We start from the raw sequence: 21,026 nt of genomic DNA on the forward strand, positions 1-21,026 counted from the left end.
TGTGTTGTGGCTTCACGAGCATACTGAGGAGGAAAAACCAAACCGGCCCACTCCAGTAACACCTCTGCAGTGGGGCTAACATGAGGGAATCTCTGGTGCCACTAGGGGGAGTCCTACCAATATGACATCAGAGATCGATGTCAGCCGGGACCTTGGGTACCCAGAAGGTGGTTGGGGCACAGATGTGACAACAGCAATAGGTGCTTTGTGCTTTATACAAATGCTCCTTAGAAATGAATGAAGATTGATTGATTGATTGATTGATTGCACCCCTTTTATATTGGCAGGTCCACTATGACTTCGGATTACGAAACATTCTTTCCGTGTTGAGAACTCTTGGCGCAGTGAAGCGAGGAAACCCCACAGAGCCAGAGAAGACGGTGGTCATGCGAGTCCTCCGAGATATGAACCTCTCCAAGCTGGTAACGTACTGACGTTAAATTAAAAACTAAAGCTTGTACTGTATGTTTAGATTTATCAGTCCCTTTCTGTTATGGATGTGTGTAAATTTTTCCTGACTGCCACAGTGACAGTTGATACTTTTCGTTCCTGACGTCACTGTGAAATTGGACTGTTATTTTAATGTAGAGATGAACGTTGAGGTAATGTGGACAGACATTACCTCAGATAGCTGAAAACTTGGATAATACAAATGACTGCTGTGGTGGCAACACTGTGCACAAAAGGTGGGAGTTGACCGCGATCTGCTGACGTCACTAGGGAAGCGCACCTCTCCCAGTGGTCTGAGATGGGCTCTGCGTGGCCGATAGATGGGGGTCTCCATTTAGCTCAGGTGATATGAGCCACAAAATGAGGGTTCGCAGTTCACCACAACACAAATCTTTGAACTGAGATGCTTCATGATGTCAGTTGGTGACATGGGTGGGTTGGCACTTTGGATGGGTGGATTGTAGTGGTGTTACTGCGCAGAGAAAGTAAAAAGTGACACAAAGAGAGATCTGGTCACATGACTGGGGATTGGCGCAACGCTCCCAGTGCTCAGAGGTGGGGTCTGCACGGCTGACAGATGGGGTCTCCGTTTAACTCACGCCAATTAGCACTCGCCTCTGAGCCCAGAAATGCGGATTTGTAGTTCCCACGGTGCTTTGAAATACACTCACCGGCCACTTTATTAGGTACACCTTGCTAGTAGTCGGTTGGACCCCCTTTTTGCCATCAGAGCAGCCTTAGTTCTTCATGGCTTCAATTCAACAAGGTACTGGAAATGCTCTTCAGGGATTTTGGTTCATATTGACTTGATAGCACTTGAGGGGCAGGGGGCTGCTATCTGCTGAGCGGTTTGGGGAGTACCAGGGCGAGGAATTGCAACAGGGGTTGGAAGTGCAAGAAGCCCCACTGGCAATGGGGACCCGAGCCACGCTATGGTTGACTGCGCCTGTCCCCTCCGGCTGCAGAAATCCCGTCTCGATTGAGTAGGGGGGGGCGTCACTTCTTAGGATCCTGGCACTGAGGGTTCTCATGGAGCGCTAATGTGAATATCGGCAGAGTTTCTTTGCAGCCTTTGTCAATTTTCCATGTTGATAATGCTGTGGCCCTGTGGGACGTCCTAAAGGTTCGCGGGATCCCCTCGAGGTTGTTGGATATCATGGCCGGCCTGTTCACTGGTACTGTGAGTGCTGTGCAGAGTGGAGACAGACCCTCTGTGTTTTTCCCAGTTGATTCTGGGGTCTATCAGCGGTGCGTTCTGCTCCTACTTCGTTCAATGCTTGTTATGGACTGGGTGTTGGGTGAGGTCGTGGGGTCCAGAGGCATCTGTTGGTGAAGAAAGATTCACGGATCTTGGCTTTGCTGATGATGCTGTGATCTTCACGTAGTCAATGGAGGCTCTGATCAGAGTTCTCGAGAGACTGAGTGAGAAGTCTGAGGGCCTGGGCTTGCGAGGGTCCTGATAAAGACCAAAGATCAGGGCCTTTAATGGCCTCTTGGGCACAAACATCAGCAGTGTGTCTGTCTGCGGAGAGAGTGTCGACCTCATCGAGGGGTTTACTGACCTCGGCAGTGACATTCATGACTCTGGTGACTCTTCCTATGAAGTCAGTAGACGGATTGGGAGAGCACTGGTGGGCCATGAGGTCGCTGGAAAGGGGTGTGTGGCGCTCCTGATATCTATGCAAAAGGATGAAGGTCCAAGTCTTTAGAATCCTGGTGCTTCCTGTTTGTGAGACATGGACGCTATCCAGTGACCTGAGATGAAGACTGGACTCCTTCATGTGTGTGTTTAGAGAATCCTTAGGTATCGCTGATTTAACTTTGTGTTGCTAATGGAGTCCCGAATGAGGCACATGACCTGCATTGTGAAGGAGCGTCAGTTACGGCACTACGGCCATGTGGTGCGTTTCCCCGAGGGTGATCCGACTCACAGGATCCTCGTTGTTGGGGACCCGAATGGCTGGACGAGGCCAAGGGGTCGCCCACGTAACACCTGGCTGCGGCAGATTGAGGGTCACTTCCGGAGGGTGGGACCGGACCACATGTCTGTCTGGGGGGTTGCCAACCACGATCCTGAGCTGTTTCATTGTGTGGTGGATGCAGCAACGCGCTGTACCAGTTCATACTCACCAACTTGACTTGACTTGACTTGATCCTACTCCCATCTAGCATGGGGCACAAGGCAGGAACAAACCCTGGGCAGGGTGCCAGTCCATCACAGGGCAACCACACGCACACACACACATACATACACTAAGCCAGTCTAGGGTCCACCTAATCTGTATGTCTTTAGACTGTAGGAGGAAACCCACTTTGGGACATTGGGAGAACATGCTAACTTCATCCAGCCAGGACACAAACCCTGATACTCCTTACTTATCTTAACAATTGATTTTTGGACGCTTACAATACTTTCCCAACAAGAAAGTAAATCTAACTCTAAAACATCGAGATTCATCAAAACCAAATTTTTGGACGATTACAATTTGTTCCCTATACTTTGTATACGAGAAAGTCCGTGATTTCTAAAACGTTGAGATTCATCAAAAGCTCAACTTCATATTTTGGATGATTATAACACTTTCCCAACAAGAAAGTAAAATCAGACTCAGGGAGGTCTAAAACGTTGAGATTCATCAAAATCAAATTTTTGGATGATTACGATACATTCCCTATACTTCATATTCAAGAAAGTCAGGGAGATCTAAAACGTCGAGATTTGGATGAATCTCGAGGTCGAATTTTTGGATGATTACAATACCTTCCCTATACTTCGTATACGAGAAAGTAAAAATGTCTAAAAGTGCAGTGCAAAGGTTCTTCCAAAAATACATAAATAATGGATACATAATCCAATAAAACCATGGAAGTTCGTTCCTTACGATAAAACCAGAATAAGACCATGTAGTCATTTCATGCAGGTCCCCTTGTTATCCTTCCTGAACACAGCACATCTTCCTGTTTCTGTCACCCTGACTCACCCTACTCTCGTTTTGCAGCATCCACAGTCACAACCTTCTGCATTAATTTGCGTCTGCCATGACGCCCCGCGCCGACCATCCCTCTGTCTTCCACATGCCCATCGTATGGAAGAGCACCACCACCATCGTACCCACTTGGACCCTAAAGTCAGTGGGGATGATCCACCCAAGGAGTGCCGCTCTTCTCTCTCATGCTGGTACTGCTCTCATGGTTCTCTCACTCTGTTCCCATCCTGTGTCTCTCTCCCCATCCGAGTCATGCAGGCTCCTCTTATATTGGCTCGGTTGGGCGCCGTTGAGACCCTCCGCCCAGTCTGACGTGTGAATGTGGCACCTGACTGATCCGCTCGCATCCTCACAGACCAGGTCTGCAATGAGCCCCAGAGCAGTGCCTTCATGTGCCCAATCTGAGCCCGCACCTTATTAAAGTAAAATCTCTTCTACGCCACGGACCACTTTTTTGTCTCGACACATGGGTGGTACGTGGGAGGACATGGCAAACAGATGGAGAAAATCTGCCATTCAGTTGGTCTCGGTGTGTTAAACTGCTGCCCCCTGCAGGGCACTTTCAGCATTGCAACTACAGTAGCCATGGCTGACTTCAAACACACAGCCTTGTGAATCTAAAATTCCTGTGTTGTTTGATTTCAGTGGGCTAGCAAGGGGACCACCTGAGATGCACGGTCCCATTTTCATTCAATCTTTCTCTTGTTTCTAGGTGGATGAGGACGAGCCCTTGTTCATGAGCCTTATTAACGACCTCTTCCCTGGGATAACCCTGGACAAAGCCGGGTATCCGGAACTGGAGGCCGCCATACAGAAGCAAACAGAAGAGGCAGGCCTCATTCACCACCCACCCTGGATCCTCAAGCTCATTCAGTTGTACGAGACGCAGCGAGTCCGACACGGTGAGTGGCGCCGGGACCCGCGATCGGCAAATCGACGTGCATTTACATTGCGCGTGATGGACGGCGGGTGCTTTTCATTAACAAGCCTGGCAGGAGCAATTTGTACTTAAGAGGAGTTAATGCTGCACCACATCTCATCTGGGGAGGTGATGAATCGCTTATTGTTCACAGCAAAGCCACTTTATTGTTAGTTTAAAATTCATATTCTGTCTTGAATGAGTTTGTCACCGCCAACCCACCAGTTCAGCCCCTGTAGTTTTCATTTTAGATTTGAAAATGGCAGGCAGCACTAGACTTTAAACCACAAGGTGGCCAAAATAATATTCTGTGTGACCCTGAGGAAATCACTTATCCCGACTGGGGTCAAGTTTTAAAAAAGTATCCTGATCCTGTACAATGCCTGTAAGGAACCCCTTTGGATGTTTGCACATTTTATTTTTATACTAGCTGGGGTTCAGATCAAAAATAATCACCATGGACCTCAGCGTTAATGCTTGCAGTGCACCAACTGTTGGAATGTATTTTGCATCCATCCATTAGATTAGATTAGATTAGATTAGATTCAACTTTATTGTCATTACACATGTATAAATACAGGGCAACGAGATTCAGTTTAGCATCTAATCAGAAGTGCAAAGAGCAGAAGTGCAATAAATATAGTATGTGCATATTATGTACAGTTAAATACGATATGTACAGTTAAACGCGATATGTACAGTTAAGAGCACAGTGAAGATGGGAATAGATATATAGATATATATAGATAGATGTACAGATGTTCTAAATGCGGATGTGGAGGTTCAACGGGGGACTGAGTTCAGAAGTGTGACCGCTGTGGGGAAGAAGCTGTTCCTAAACCTGCTGGTTTTAGTCGGAAGGCTCCTGTAGCGCCGGAGCTGGAAGAGTTTGTTGGCTGGATGAGAGGAGTCCTTAAGAATGCAACGAACTCGGCGTAAACATCTCTTCTTGTGAACGTCCTCAATGACCGGAAGTGGAGTCCCTATGATGCGTTGTGCGGTTTTCACCACCCGCTGCAGTGCCTTGCAGTCAGCAACAGAGCAATTCCCATACCAGGCTGTGATACAGTTGGTCAGGATGCTCTCTATCGCACAGTGGTAGAAGTTGCCCAGTATGACAGCAATTATCCAACCAGCTATAACCTAACTACAGGGTCAAGGGGGTCTGCTGGAGCCAATCCCAGCCAACACAAGGCAGGAAACAAACTCTGGGCAGAGCGCCAGCCCACCGCAGGGCACACACACACACACACACACACACAATAGGGACAATTTAGGATCGCCAATGCACCTAACCTGCATGTATTTAGACTGTGGGAGTAAACCCACGCAGACACGGGGAGAACATGCAAACTCCACACAGGGAGGACCCAGGAAGTGAACCCGGGTCTCCTAACTGCGAGGCAGCAGCTCTACCCACTGCGCCACTGTGCCGCCCTCGCAGTAAACAAATGCATTGTATTTGTCATTCCAACAGAGGGTGCATCGCAAACATTTTTAGTAATAAAAAGCACTTCTTCAAATGTTGGTGGCGCGTCATATGTTGGAATGCCAAATGCAATGCATAGATCTCTGTCATATTCAATTTGGTATAAGAAATTTAACAAAAGAGAGGAGACCATTCAGTCCATCAAGCTTATAGCTAAGCTGTCCCACCATCCCATCCACATCCCTCTTAAAGGTTGTCAGGGTTTCTGTTTCAACTCCATGTCTCAATAGTTTGTTCCAGAGTCCCACAACTCTTTGCATAAAGAAGAGCTTCCTCACTTCATTCCTAAATGCACTTCCCCTTAATTTCCACTCGGTGTCCTCGAATATTTCATTCAACCTTAAGCCCGCATGGGATTCATAAAAGCAGTGTTAATGTTTGTGCTGCACCATCTGTTGGAAAGTCAAATGAAATGCATTTTATTTCTACAAATTATTGTGATGCGCCATCTGTTGAAATGATAGTGACATGACAACTGGATAGACGCATAGATATACAGACACTAAGGTGGGCATGATTGAGTCACATGGGGATTTCATTTGGTGTATTTGACACAGATCGACAGAGAAAGTCGTTTTAATGACAACCTTCAAAGAGGTCTAAATTACTGCCAAATATGTGATTGATGATTAAGTGTTTTATAAGTATTCACCCCCTAAACCATCACTGGCATGGCCAATTGGTTTTAGAAGTCACAGAATTAATTCAATGGTGGCCACATGTCTGGGGTCTCACTTGATGCTATCTGCCTGTGTCAAGTCAGTATGGCGGCCTAACCTACACAATAAAGACATGAAGAACAGTCCAAGGAACTTCACGAAAAGCACAAGGCAGTGGACGGAGACAAGAAAATGTCCAAGTCACTGATTATCGAACAATCACGAAGAAACAGAAAGAGTGTGACCGATCTGGAAATGTGCTGGAGGAGCACAAAACCTAAATAAGATGAGTGAGGGAGGCCACCACGAGGCCTCTGAGAGCTCACAAAGGAGTTACAAGCTGCAGTGGGTGACACTGGAGGAACTGTGCAGGCAGGATTTCATCCTCCTGCACAGGAATAACTGTGACGGATAATGGATGGATGTGTAAGTGTAGCTTGAGATGAACAGCATTGGTATTCCTTCCAGGAGTAGACCCTGACTGTGGTGTCTGATCCTCTCAGGACAGACTGCTGCATCTCGAATTGGATCATAATGTCTCTAAAGTGTCATGTGTCACAGAGATCAGACAGACACAGTGAAGAGAAAGACATCTTTGACTAGAAGTGACTGTCAACTAGTTATACTGAGGAAGAAAGAGTCATTTTCAACACAAACTTTATGACTCTTCATAATAAAGGCTGAAATGATTGTATCCATGGTGACCGCTTTGGTCACAGTTTAGACAAATGCCACATCTCTGCCCTTGTACTCCTGCATCTCATAACTGGAATGGAGATTATAATGATTTTATAATTAAAGGTAGTGTCTGAGCAGCACGCTTGTCTGTTCTTGTAGAAGTTTTGGAGGTGTGAATTTTAATTTGATTCATTTCTACTGATCATACAAGATTGAAAAAGAAAAAGTAGATCCTGACCAAAATCACAATTTTATTATGTACAACGCACAGCTTGCTTAGTCCAGTTCAAGGTCATTAAGGCGTAGAGCATAGAGATAAGATTAAATGACATCCGATCTTTATTGTCACATACACTGCGGAAGTGTACTGAAGATCTTGTACCCCAGTTAGATTGAACTTTATATGTTCCCAGGAGGGAATCTGGCTTTTTACAGAAGCTTTTCAAATAAAAAAATAAACAGATAGATAGATAGATAGATATGAAAGTCACTATATAATAGATATGATAAGTAATGTACAATAGACATATACAATAGATATTAATTACTATATGATAGATATGAAAGGCACTATATGATAGATAGATAGATAGATATGAAAGGCGCTATATAATAGATAGATAGATATGAAAGGCTGTATATAATAGACAGATACAAAAGGCACGACATGATAGATATGACAAGTAATACACAATAGACATTTACAGTAGATATTAATTACTATATGATAGATAGATATGAAAAGCACTATATAATAGATAGATAGATATGAAAGGCGCTATATAATAGATAGATAGATATGAAAGGCTGTATATAATAGACAGATACAAAAGGCACTACATGATAGATATGACAAGTAATACACAATAGACATATACAGTAGATATTAGTTACTATATAAAAGATATGAAAGGCACTTTATGATAGACAGATTGATAGATTGATAGATAGATATGAAAGGTGCTATATAATAGATAGATATTAGAGGCACTACATGATAGATATGACAGGCAATATACAATAGACATATACAGCAGATATTAAATTCACTATATGATTGATAGATAGACATTATATAATAAAGTGATAGATAGTGTATGAAAGGCACTAAATGATAGATTTGACTGGCAATATATACTAGATATATACAGTAGATATTAAAGACATGATAGATAGATAGATAGATAGATAGACATGAAAGGCACTATATAATAGACAGATAAATAGATAGGTAGGGAGATAGAGAGAGAGATATAAAAAGCACTCTATATTAGATAGTTAGATAGATAGATAGATAGATAGATAGATAGTGCAAGTACCATGAAGGACAGATGGCCATACCAGTTGGATGGGAAAGCAACTTCTTGGCCGGCTAGAAGCATATAAAGGATGGACCAGTGGAAGCCAGAGGCCAGGAGTAGTTCCAGTGCCAATACAACAGGTGGCATTGCTGCCATTGTCATATTCAGTTCTACCTGATCTGTCATCTTTGGTTGAGAAATTCTGATAACTACATCAGAATAAAAAGAGAGATCATAAAGGTTTGTAAAGTGATTCTTGTATATTGTGATGTTAAATGATTTGAAACAAAGGACCTATCAAGTCTTCTTCAGTATTTTTCTTGGATCTTCTGCCAATCTCAGTGTCAGTGCCAGGTGTGTTGGATTTTAAAGGTTTAGGTTTTGGTCACAATTTATTTTTTCAGGACCCAGCCAACAGGTGTCCAGGAAATCCTGCCAACTATGCCAATGTGACCACAAGAGAGTATTGCCAGTGAGCCCCCAACCTCAGATCCAGTAACACCCATCAGAGTCTGTAGTTCAAAGAAAGGATTTTATTTACACAAATAGCTCACCAAGTGTGCACAAACACTCCGGCTCCTCCTGTTGAGTGTTGCCCATCGCCTCATGTTGGGGAGTCAGAGGCGAGAGGCAGGAGGTGACACTCAAAAACATTAAACACAGACACAAAACAAGCTTTTGATCTCCATCCAAGGAAGGAACACTGTTTGAGATAAGATATGAATAGGGTGAACTTCCATGTCTGACTAACATGCAACATTTCTCCAGTACCAGGATAATGAGAATAAATTAAAATGCAAAACTGTTTTATTTAATAGAAAACACAAATCAGTTTACCTGAAGTTGTCCTTACTTCTGTTTCTATGCCATTTTTAAAAGCTTTTCAGAATATCTATAACAGAAAAACAGAAAAATGTATCGGAATCAACAATAGATTCTAGGAAAGGGTCTCAAATTTTAACATTTAGACTTTGGAGCCTATCCATCCATCCATTTGCTAACCCGCTGAATCCGAGTGGGTTGTGGATGGAGCCTAATTGTGGATGGAGCCTAATCATCCACAATTATCTATAAGTAGACTGGGTATCCATTAGGTGGCGCTGTGAAACAAATACTGCAGAGGACACTGCAAACGAAGATGCAACGAGCTTTCCATCAATCCACTGCTGAAGCCACTTAATCCACTGCTTGTTTGGTGGAGTCACAGCTTATTTTTTTCAGGAATAATAATAATAATGCACTGTTTACTCATTTATATGTCTAACTTTTTGATTCATTTTATTTCCTTTGTCTCTATGATGTCTTTCTTGCAGGCATGATGACGCTGGGACCCAGTGGTGCGGGCAAGACAAGATGTATCCACACACTGATGAAGGCAATGACTGACTGTGGATCACCACACAAGGAGATGAGGATGAACCCCAAGGCCATCACAGCTTCTCAGATGTTTGGGACACTCGACGTGGCCACAAACGACTGGACTGACGGCATCTTCTCAACTTTATGGAGGAAAACTCTGAAGGCAAAAAAGGTAAAGCATCAATAAAATGTTAACATTTCAAGGCAAGTGAGGGTCTTAGAGGACCAAAGTCTATCCTACAACATTGGGCTCAAGGCAGGGCCTGCTAGTCTTCCTATATAATATAATATAATATAATATAATATAATATAATATAATATAATATAATATGATATAATAGGGGGGCGGCACAGTGCTAGCGCTGCTGCCTTGCAGTTAGGTGACCCAGGTTCGCCTCCCCAGTCCTCCCTGCGTGGAGTTTGCATGTTCTCTGTGTCTGCATGGGTTTCCTCCCACAGTCCAAAGAAATGCAGATTAGGTGCATTGGCAATCCGAAATTGTCCCTAGTGTGTGCTTGGTGTGTGTGCGTGTGCCCTGCGGTGGCTTGGCACCCTGCCCGGGGTTTGTTTCTGTAGTTAGGATCTAGCGGGTTGGATAATGGATGGATGGATAATATACTAGGGGGCTTGCCCCCTGCTTGCTTCGCTTACAAACCCCCCCAGGCCTCCGCTATTCTCCAGCCACTTCGCGTCTCAGCCGCTCGTGTTGTGAAGAGGGGGCTGAATGCACCCCAAGGAGACGCGGTCGCTCCTCGAAACCCCCTCTTAAATGGTGATACAATGGGAAACAAATACAGTTTTTTTTTCCTCCTCTTTGCTCGATCAGCTGCTGGATTGCTGCTGCTGCCATGATCTGCATCTTGTGCACCGCATCGAACAGCAGCTGTCCTACTCTACAGGGTCATGGAGGTCTGCTGAAGCCAATCCCAGCCAACACAAGGAGCAAGGCAGAAGACAAACACTGTGCAGAGCGCGCACACACACACACACCAAGCACACACTAGGGACAATATAGAATTGCCAATCCACCTAACCTGCATGTCTTTGGACCGTCAGAGGAAACCCATGCAGACATGGGGAGAACATTTAAACTCCACGCAGGGAGGACCCGGGAAACGAACCCTGGTCTCCTAACTGTGAGGCACTGCGCCACCATGCCGCCCAATATAATATAATATAATATAATATAATATAAAATTCTCACACCAGCTACGCATGAAATGTTACACACAGAGTGGAAACTCATTATGGACAGGATGCTTGCCCGTCACAGACGTCAGTACGATTTTAGCTCCCTAAGCAGATTTAACCTGACGCCACTGCTACACAATCTGACTTGAGTGATTTTTTTTTTCAACATTTCCTTTTTACTCACTATAACTTTATAAAGTTTTCAAAGGTCAGCTGTCTTCCTAACTTCTCCGTCATTATTCGCCGCTACCTCTGTGATCATCACAAGGTCCCCGTGTTTACTAGAAGTGCGGCACGACTAACGTTTGCTTGCTTTGACAATCCGAAATCCACCAGCCAGAATTCCTTAACACACTTAGCCAGCCCGACTACATCATGCTAATTGTCTCTTTAATTAATTCAGTTTTATTATGCATCCTCCGCTCATGTTTAGCAGAAAATGAAAGCTTATTAACAACCAGTATAAAAAAAGAAGCCCCAAGGAAATGAAAAAAGTCACACACATCGTATCATTTTCTTGTTAATATTCATGAGGTGGTTTATATTAGTCAAATTTTTCACTTGAAGTGTAAATGATCTGACGGATAAAGTAACTGTGATCATTATGTCTTTTATAAGCTCTTATTTAGTTGTATTACAATTATGCCTAGTTATTGTTCTCACTTTATGTATTATAGATTATCACACTGTCTAAAGTACAGATTTTTATACCTAATCCATCCTTGTGTCCATTAGCTGAATCTACACAATCCAAAAACCATCACGACAGCACCTGGCACAAGGCAGGACATCAAGCTATCAAGTGTAACGTCGCATACAAATCCATTCACCCAGCCATCCAGCTGTCCATTCATCTACTTGCCTGATGCCAATTAATTTAATTTGTAGGGACATAGGGAGCTGCAGCCCACAAAGAAGATGCCTGGGATAAGACAGGAACCAAACCTGGAAGTAGTGCCAGGGTACTGAGGGCATGTGCTGACATACATGTCCAGTCAAACAGCCAGCCATCTCTCATCCACCTGGGCGACGACAATTAACTGAACTTTTTGGGGTACACTCACACAGATACCCAAAAAGCCTGACAAGAAGTAGTAAAACTTGCTGGCTATTTTTACTCACTCAAGCACGCCATCCTCAACTGTTCTTTCTCTCTGCCATATTCCCAATAAGAGTGATTTTGTAGGCGCTATTAAAATAAAAGTGTTAATCGGTTTGAGGCTAGGACTGGCATTAGCAGGGGTGCAATCGGTGCAACTGCACCAGGGCCCTGATCTAAGCGGGCCCACCAGCAGGTAACAAAGGGTCCTCTGTCGAAGAAAAACATTTAACATCATATGTGGAGTTGTGTTTTATCCAAGAGCTGCATATGTTTGGTAGGTTTGGAAATAAAACACAGTGATCTACTGGAAAGCACTGGTGTGCAACTGACTTGTCAACTAGTCATCGTGGGCACTTCCATCCAGACTTGGCAGTGGCCGTCACTCCACCAATGAGGGTCCCCCAACTGCAAGGGAACCATCCAGCACAATGGATTACCCAAAGGGGCAACCATTCACTAAAGCAATGTAAGGATACCATCTACCATAACAGATTCTGTTTGGAGACCATCCATTACAGATGATCAAGTTAAGCATCCACCACAATTGATCATTTGAAGTCCACTCATCCATGACAGCCCATCCATTCCAGTTGATCAAGGAAAGCATCTGCACAACAGATCTTATTCAGATACCATCCATTCCAGAAGATCAGGGAAAGCATCTGCCACCACTAAAGTCCACCCATCTACTACAGACCATTCATTCCAGCTGATCAAGGAAAGCATCCACCACAACTGATTATCTAAAGTCCACCCATCCATGACAGACCATTCATTCCTGCTAGTCAAGGAAAGCATTCACAACAACAACTGGTCATCTAAAGTCTATCTCTCCACAACAGACCATCCATTCCAGCTGATCTAGGAAAGCATCTACCAACAACTGATCATATAAAGTCCACCCCCCAAGACAGACCATTCATTTCAGTTGATCAAGGAAAGTATCCACCACAACCGATTATCTAAAGTCTACCCACCCATGACACCTGCTGCATCGGGCCTTCCACAACATATTTATTTTGGGGTCCCTGCCTTGGAACATGCAGAGAGCCCCACGTTGGGTGCCATTGTGGAACATGACCTGGACACAGACAGGCAGACTCATTCATTTTACCCACCACGCATTTATTTACAATATTTACAAGTCTTACGTGCACCACAAACCCCACAAGTCCCCAAAGTCCTGGCCACAACAATGCCTTGCTTCAGACTGCCTCCTTCTCTCCTCTCCAGCTCAGTCCACTCCGCTTCCGACTCTCAACCCTCGTATAAAGGGAGGCGGCCCCTTTTATACACACCCGGATGTGCTCCAGGTGCTTCCAGGCAATCTCCCACCAACACGCCCCCGTGTGGCGGAAGTGCTGGCTGCGTATCCGGAAACACTCTGGGTGTTCCCAGTCTTGTTCCCCCCAGCACTTCCGGGTGTGGCGGAGGTGCTGAGGTCCAGGTCTCCAATGGCATGGGGGTGCCCCCTGGCTGTGACCATGGGCCTCTACAGGTTGGAGCTTCAAAGCTTTGTACCCGTGGCCCCCAAAGGAACCAGGGCAGTCACCCCTCATGGTCTGGGGAAGGCTTAAGCCCTCCTCCGGTCTTCCTAGGCGTCCTGGCCAGGTCGCCACCCCCGCCGTCTCCGAAAGCATCCACCACCACAACCGATCATCTAAAGTCCACCCATCCACTACAGACCATTCATTCCAGCTGATCAAGGAAAGCATACACCACAACAAGTGATCATATAAAGTCCATCTCTCCACAACAGACCATCCATTACAGATGATAAAGGAAAGGATCTACCACAACTGATCATCTAAAGTCCACCCAACTCTTAGAAACCATCCACCACAACCGATTAACCCATACACACACTCTCCCCATAGGAAAACAAGGAAAGCATTCACTGTAATTGATCACCTCAAGACCCCAGAATCATCCTCTGCAACTGATTACCCAAGAGGCCTGAGCTCAGGCCCAGTTCCATGGTCTGTGATCTTGGGTGCTCAAACCTTAAAATGTTCTTTTCAGTGATTAAACCAGCAACATCCTTAGACATGTGCCTTGTACTAATTCAAGCACAACACAAGTCGTCCATTGCTGATGCTGTTCTTCCCTTTGAACTCCATACTGGTGTCATTTTAGACACGGTTCCATATTTAAAAATCATAGCAGTTCTTCCGAATCTCCATCTTGATGATTTCACCTTCTTGTAATTCTAGCCAGAACTCTTAGTAGCAAGTCCTGGTCAGAATTTTAGGAACCAGCACTGAGCATGCTGGAATGGGAGAAACTTCATTATCTCTGAAGACACTCCTGAGTGAGGCACCTGCATTCACATGAGTTTGTCTTCCTCATTTTCCAACTTTGTGGTCACTTTTTTTCCACTACTTTCACAGTTTTAACAATTTCTTACAATCTTTCTTATTTTTTTGATAGGGTGACCACATCTGGATAGTCCTGGATGGACCAGTGGATGCCATTTGGATTGAAAATCTGAACTCTGTCCTAGATGACAACAAGACGCTTACCTTAGCTAATGGTGACCGAATCCCCATGGCACCCAACTGTAAAATCGTCTTTGAGCCTCATAACATCGATAACGCCTCCCCAGCCACAGTTTCGCGGAATGGGATGGTGTTTATGAGTTCTTCGGTGTTAGACTGGAGGCCGATCTTGAAAGCCTGGCTGCAGAAACTGCCAAATGCTCAGTCGGAAATTCTCTGGAACTACTTTAACAACGTCTTCCAGGTAAGCGACTGGATGGGTGGGAGACGTAAAATGTCCAATAGACTCTAGCAGCGGAACCTCCAGAGCTCTCCACTCCATCGAGGAGGTTGTCGCTTTAGATTATACGTCAGTGAGAACGCCTGGTTACACTGTGGTTAAGATTAGGGTTTGGTGGGTAGGGTTATCTGATTCCAGTGAAGTAAGCCATGTGACGAAAACCTGCAATTTAATTGGCTGTCTAGGGGGAGTTACTGAATCGCGGACCTGCGGAGGTCTGCAGCTGGATCCATCTCAAAATATCTGCATTCTTTTTTATGATTACATTTCTTTTACTTTTAAAACAATGGAACGTGAACTTTTACTGCCATTTGTAAGAAACACACAAACAAACAAACATGAAAGGATGGGTCATTGGCAGGTGATCTCCTTAGAGTCAAAAAATATCAAAAGTGAAGTTGAGAGATAAGCGAGAACGTCTTTCCAGACGTAAGCGCAAAGATGACGGTGGAGCCAGTTATGAGGTAGATGAGGAAGAAGAGGCAAGCTTAGGTGGATCGGAAACTGGAAGTGATGTCAGTTGTCTCCTCCCTGTCGATTGTCGGATCTGCAGACAGCATAAGAGGAGAGACATCAGGTGACAATCACCTACCTTCGATTCGGGGTGGAATTATCATTTCGCAAACTCGGATGTTGTCTCCCAAACGCATGTGTGTGACACCATGCAAGAGTAGTTGCCAGGAAATTCTCTTGGGCGAATGTCCATAGCTATTGATAAAAAGTCAGCTGTATTGTGTTCATTAGAATTACTTGTGGGTGGTTTGATATCACTTCACTTTTTATTGGTCCGACATACCTTTGTGCTCATCTTGACGTCTATTTATGCAAGGCATTGAGCTTTTTGGGTTCTCCGACTATTTTTGGCCCACTAGACCCACAAAAAAAAATTCATTTTGAGACAATTTTAGAACCGCATTTGGTACCGGAAATTACACCCTTAGGATAAAGAAAAGGTGTCTTCATCAAAAATGACCAGAAGGACTTGAAGTTGTGCCTGCCAGGTCTTCATCCCCATAGGTTATAAGAGGGAACAGAGTTACTCCTTTTCACCAAACTTTGAGAGTATGGGCATGTGAAGTGTCGTTTTATGCTATTTAGATATCACTGATCACGAATATGATAATATTTCTGATATTTGATTCTGTACCGGTGGTCCTAGCCCACTAAGAGCCACTCCCAGAAGATTAAAAATGGCACATTGCAAACATAAGTGTGTGGGGTGTTGTTTTAGACTATTTCAATGTTAATGATACAAATAGAATGATATTTTTTTATATTTGATTCTTTACCCCCGGGTCCTCCCTGCTTGTTCTCCCCGTGTCTGCCTGGGTTTCCTCCGGGTACTCCGGTTTCCTCCCACACTCCAAAGACATGCAGGTTAGGTGCATTGGTGATCCTAAATGTCCCTAGTGTGTACTTGGTGTGTGTGTGTGTGCCCTGTGGTGGGCTGGCACCCTGCCTGGGGTTTGTTTCCTGCCTTGTGCCCTGTGTTGGCTGGGATTGGCTCCAGCAGACCCCCATGACCCTGTAGCTAGGATATAGCGGGTTGGATCATGGATGGATGGATGGATGATTCTTTACCGGTGGTCCTAGCCCACTAAAAGCCACTCCCAGAAGGTTAATAATGGCAAATTTCATACATGCGGGGTATCATTTTGACTATTTCAAGGTTAGGGATTATGAATTTAATGTTATTTTTGATCCTTTACTTACTAGTCCACTGTGAACCTCAGTCAGTGGCTGACAAATGAGATATTTCTAGTACAATCGAGAAAATTTAGACTACTTCTTCTTCTTCGTCTTCTTTCGGTTGCTCCCATTAGGGGTCGCAACAGCAGATTATCTTCTCCCATATCTTCCTGTCCTCATCATTTTGTTCTGTCACCCCCCCCCCATCACCTGCATGTCCCCTCTCACCACATCCATAAACCTCCTCTTTGGCCTTCCTCTTCTCCTCTTCCCTGGCAGCTCTATCCTTAGCACCCTTCTCCCAATATACCCCTCATCTCTCCTCTGCACATGTCTAAACCAACGCCATCTCGCCTCTCTGACTTTGTCTCCCAACCGTCCCACCTGAGCTGACCCTCTAATGTCCTCATTTCTAATTCTGTCCATCCTTGTCACCCCCAATGCGAATCTTAGCATCTTTAACTCTGCCACCTCCAGCTCTGTCTCCTGTGCCACCGTCTCCAGCCCATATCACATAGCTGGTCTCACTACCGTCCTGTAGGCCTTCCCTGTCACTCTTGCTGGTACCCGTCTGTCACAAATCGCTCCTGACACTCTTCTCCTATCCTACCTGCACTCTCTTCTTCACTTCTCTTCCACAATCCCCATTACTCTGTACTATTGATCTCAAGTATTTAAACTCATCCACCTTCGCCAACTCGACTCCCTGCATCCTCACCATTCCTCTGACCTCCCTATCATTCACACACGTATTCTGTCTTAATCAAGAATATGTATACTGTAAACATTTAAACTGAAGCACACATTTTAATATTTCAAATATTCAATGCTACTGTTCTTGTTTATAATTTAGTTCTTTCTCATGAGGCAAATCATTGCATTTATTATGAGTGCCTCGAATTAAAGCAACTTACACTAATTCTAACTTCTTAACAACTGTGATGGGTCCCGTCCTGTGTTAATGAATATGTTGCACTGCAGGAATGAGGATCGTCATTCTGTGCCACTTTGTGATGCAATATGGTGTATGGGTAGCATAACAGTTGTGGCCGGGAGCAGGAATGACAGCTTGGAAGCAACAGAGGAAAATTTGGGACACCAAGCAGGCTGTCCTGTTTAATGCTGGTTCTAAACAAAAAAACAACGTAAAAACAGGCATTCGGGCAAAACTATAATTAACAAGCTCTTTGGTTGTCATGATAAGAGTTAATCACAGAAGTTTCATCTGGCGGGTGGCTCGTTGTGGAAATGATGGTTCCTTTCCTAGCCGGGCATCTTATGGTGCACCAACTGGAAGGGACGGGGCTAAGTGCCCTCACTGGGCAAGTTTCTCAGTGCTTCAGGGAAATGAGGAAAAGAGATAGTTAGTGACAGCGCCTCCCTTCTTGTCCCGCCGGGTTATTAAATACCTCAATTGAGCCCATGCGGGGATCCTCTGACACACATGTGTGACACAGTAAAACCACTTGACTTGACATTCATTGGTGGAGAAATTTTCTTCAAGTTTGACCTTACTTCTGCTGTTGGCGTCCTTAATGGCCGTGTGTAGCGGAGATTTAGACTCTTTGAAAAACAGCCCTATCTCCACTTTTGTGACTTTTGTCATGGCAAGTCCCAGAGTCGCTCAGGATAGATAGATAGATAGATGGACGAAAGGCACTATATAACTGATAGATAGATAGATTATACTTTATTAATATTAAATTAAAGAGTGATAACAATGAAGGTATAACAGACAATAACTTTGTATAATGTTAATGTTTACCCCCCTGGGTGGAATTGAAGAGTCGCATAGTGTGGGGTCTCCTCAGTCTGTCAGTAGAGCAGGATGCTGACATCAGTCTGTCGCTGAAGCTTCTCCTCTGTCTGGAGATGATCCTGTTCAGTGGATTCTCCATGATTGACAGGATTCTGCTCAGTGCCCGTCGCTCTGCCATGGATGCCAATCTGTCAAGCTCCGTGCCTACAATAGAGCCTGCCATCCTCACCAGTTTGTCCAGGCGTGAGGCGTCCCTCTTCTTTATGCTGCCTCCCCAGCACACCACCGTGTAGAAGAGGGCGCTCGCCACAACCGTCTGATAGAACATCTGCAGCATCTTATTGCAGATGTTGAAGGACGCCAGCCTTCTAATGAAGTATAGTCGGCTCTGTCCTCTCTTACACAGAGCATCAGTATTGGCAGTCCAGTCCAGTTTATCATCCAGCTGCACTCCCAGGTATTTATAGGTCTGCACCCTCTGCACAGTCGCCACTGATGATCACGGGGTCCATGAGGGGTCTGGGCCTCCTAAAATCCACCACCAGCTCCTTGGTTTTGCTGGTGTTCAGTTGTAGGTGGTTTGAGTTGAACAAATGTCAAACTTCATGACTGGTGGGGCTTGTCGTGAGTCTTGTTTTCTGATATGCTTTATTAAACCCTGAGGGATCATACCTACTACACTGTTCCCTGATTGCCTTTCTGCATGAATTTTGGGGGTCAGAGCACCAGGTCAGCCATCGTACAGCAACATTTGACACGCTAGAACTGTATAAGGGAAGCCTATGAGTGAAAATCGTGCCATCTGATGCCAGCTTAATCCTGACATGTGTACAAATTCTTTCAGAATTGTATAGTGACTACATGCTGTATATGTTCTATGAAACATAACCTTAATTTATCTTAGGGAAAGAAAAGTCACTAAACCAACAGAATTTTAAGCAACATTTTACAAATGTCTCTAATGATTACTTCCTGTATGGTACTTCTACCGTGAGCACAACGATGTTCTGAGGTCCTCAAGTCAAATCAAGTTGAGCAGCATGCACTGGTACAGCGTGTTGCCGCACCCAACCACACAACGAAACAACTCGGGATCCCAGTTGGCAACCCCCCAGACAGACACGCGGTCCAATCCCACCCTCCGGAAATGACCCCCTATCTGCCGCAGCCAGGTGTTACGTGGGCGACCCCTTGGCCTAGTACCCAACAATGAGGATCTTACGAGCCGGATCACCCTCGGGGAAATGTGCCACATGGCCGTAGTGCCGTAACTGACGCTCCCTCACAATGCAGGTCACGTGCCTCATTCGGGACTCCATGAGCAGCACAAAGTCAAACCAGCGGTCCTCAGTACCCAAAAAAATCACCTGAAAAGAACTGCAAATGAAGTCTCGCTGCATTAAGGGCATCACACCTTCTGTCTTTGTTAAGACTTTTCCAGAAGAAAAAAAAAAATTCCTTTGTTTAGATGGGGTATGTGAAAAAAATAATCAGAGGCACCAGAAGGAAATAAATACTCTCACCGGCCTGATGGATTTGTTTTATTTATTTATTTATTTATTTATCTTTTGCATGGCCCAGTTTGTTGGAACAAGAAGCCCCCTTTGTATCCCATGGGAAGGCAAACACGGAAAATGAGCCAGCTCCAGGATGATAGATTACCACAGTCCACGCTAGCCACATTTACACGAGTTATCTTGGCCGTGCAGCTGAGAGCCTGCTGGCACGCAGAACAATGACACTTTGAAGCGACTGCACCTTTGTGTTCATTCTGCATAGCCACTCTGATTGGCGTCATTTCCCCGGTGGACAATTTTATCGGCACACAGCAAAAGGCTGCCATTCCATTTTGGACAATCAACTGTAGCTTTTGTTAATGGGCTCCTGTTTTAGGTTAAATTGGGTATTGAAAATGAAGAAGTCAGCACAGTGGTGTAGTAGATGGCACTGAGTCGCCACATCTCCAGGAGAGACTGAGTTCAAGTCCTTGGCCAAGGCAGTCACTGCCATATGGGATTTAATGGATGGTATTGTGTAGTGAGTGCTAAATGGACATCCTGTGACGGTCCGAGTTGGCTCCATGTTCCTTGGCAGCTCTAAATTCTGGAAATGTCGAAAGTAATGCAAAGGTCAGGTCAGGTCAGGTTGGGGAGCATGGACTGGTACAACGCGTGGCCGCATCCACCACACGACAAGCTTGAGATCCTGGGACCCGAGTGCTGCCATGCAGCGGGTGACGCCTCAGCACCACACCAGTTCTGAACCCCAATCTGTCGTCTCAGAGCTGCGTGAAGTTTTTTGCCAGTCCTGCCATCAACTCCCTTGATTTCCCTACAAGCTGGAGGTGCACTTGCAGGGCAGGATACAGTAACCAGGACAGACATACCCTAATGGAAAGGCACTATATAAATAAAATGTATTATTATTATTAGTAGTAGTAGTAGTAGTATTATTAAGAACTGAGACAAGCCAGTGCAATGAGGACACATGACCCAACAAGAGATGGTGCTTTTAGTTTTCCACATCCAAACAAAGGTGCAATTCAGTGCAGTGCAATCTTCCATAATAAACAAGCGATTAATAATCCATAGAAACGGGCTTAAAATCACCCGCAAGAACTATAAAAACCATTAAAAAGAGTTAAGGTGCCCTCTTCTCCACCAAG

General features: G+C 44.8%; 1 protein-coding gene across 1 annotated transcript; it reads left to right on the top strand.

Moving 5' to 3' along the window:
* Positions 1 to 287: 287 nt before the first annotated feature.
* LOC120522459 (dynein heavy chain 5, axonemal) lies at positions 288 to 14,877 on the top strand (the record flags this gene model as incomplete). Its single annotated transcript, XM_039743392.1, has 4 exons — positions 288 to 422; positions 4,150 to 4,339; positions 9,797 to 10,014; positions 14,566 to 14,877. Coding segments are annotated over 4 exons (855 nt in total), but the record flags the coding sequence as incomplete, so codon positions are not given.
* Positions 14,878 to 21,026: the final 6,149 nt, after the last annotated feature.

This window comes from Polypterus senegalus, unplaced genomic scaffold (genome assembly GCF_016835505.1).
Source record: "Polypterus senegalus isolate Bchr_013 unplaced genomic scaffold, ASM1683550v1 scaffold_3873, whole genome shotgun sequence".
Lineage (NCBI taxonomy): Eukaryota > Metazoa > Chordata > Cladistia > Polypteriformes > Polypteridae > Polypterus > Polypterus senegalus.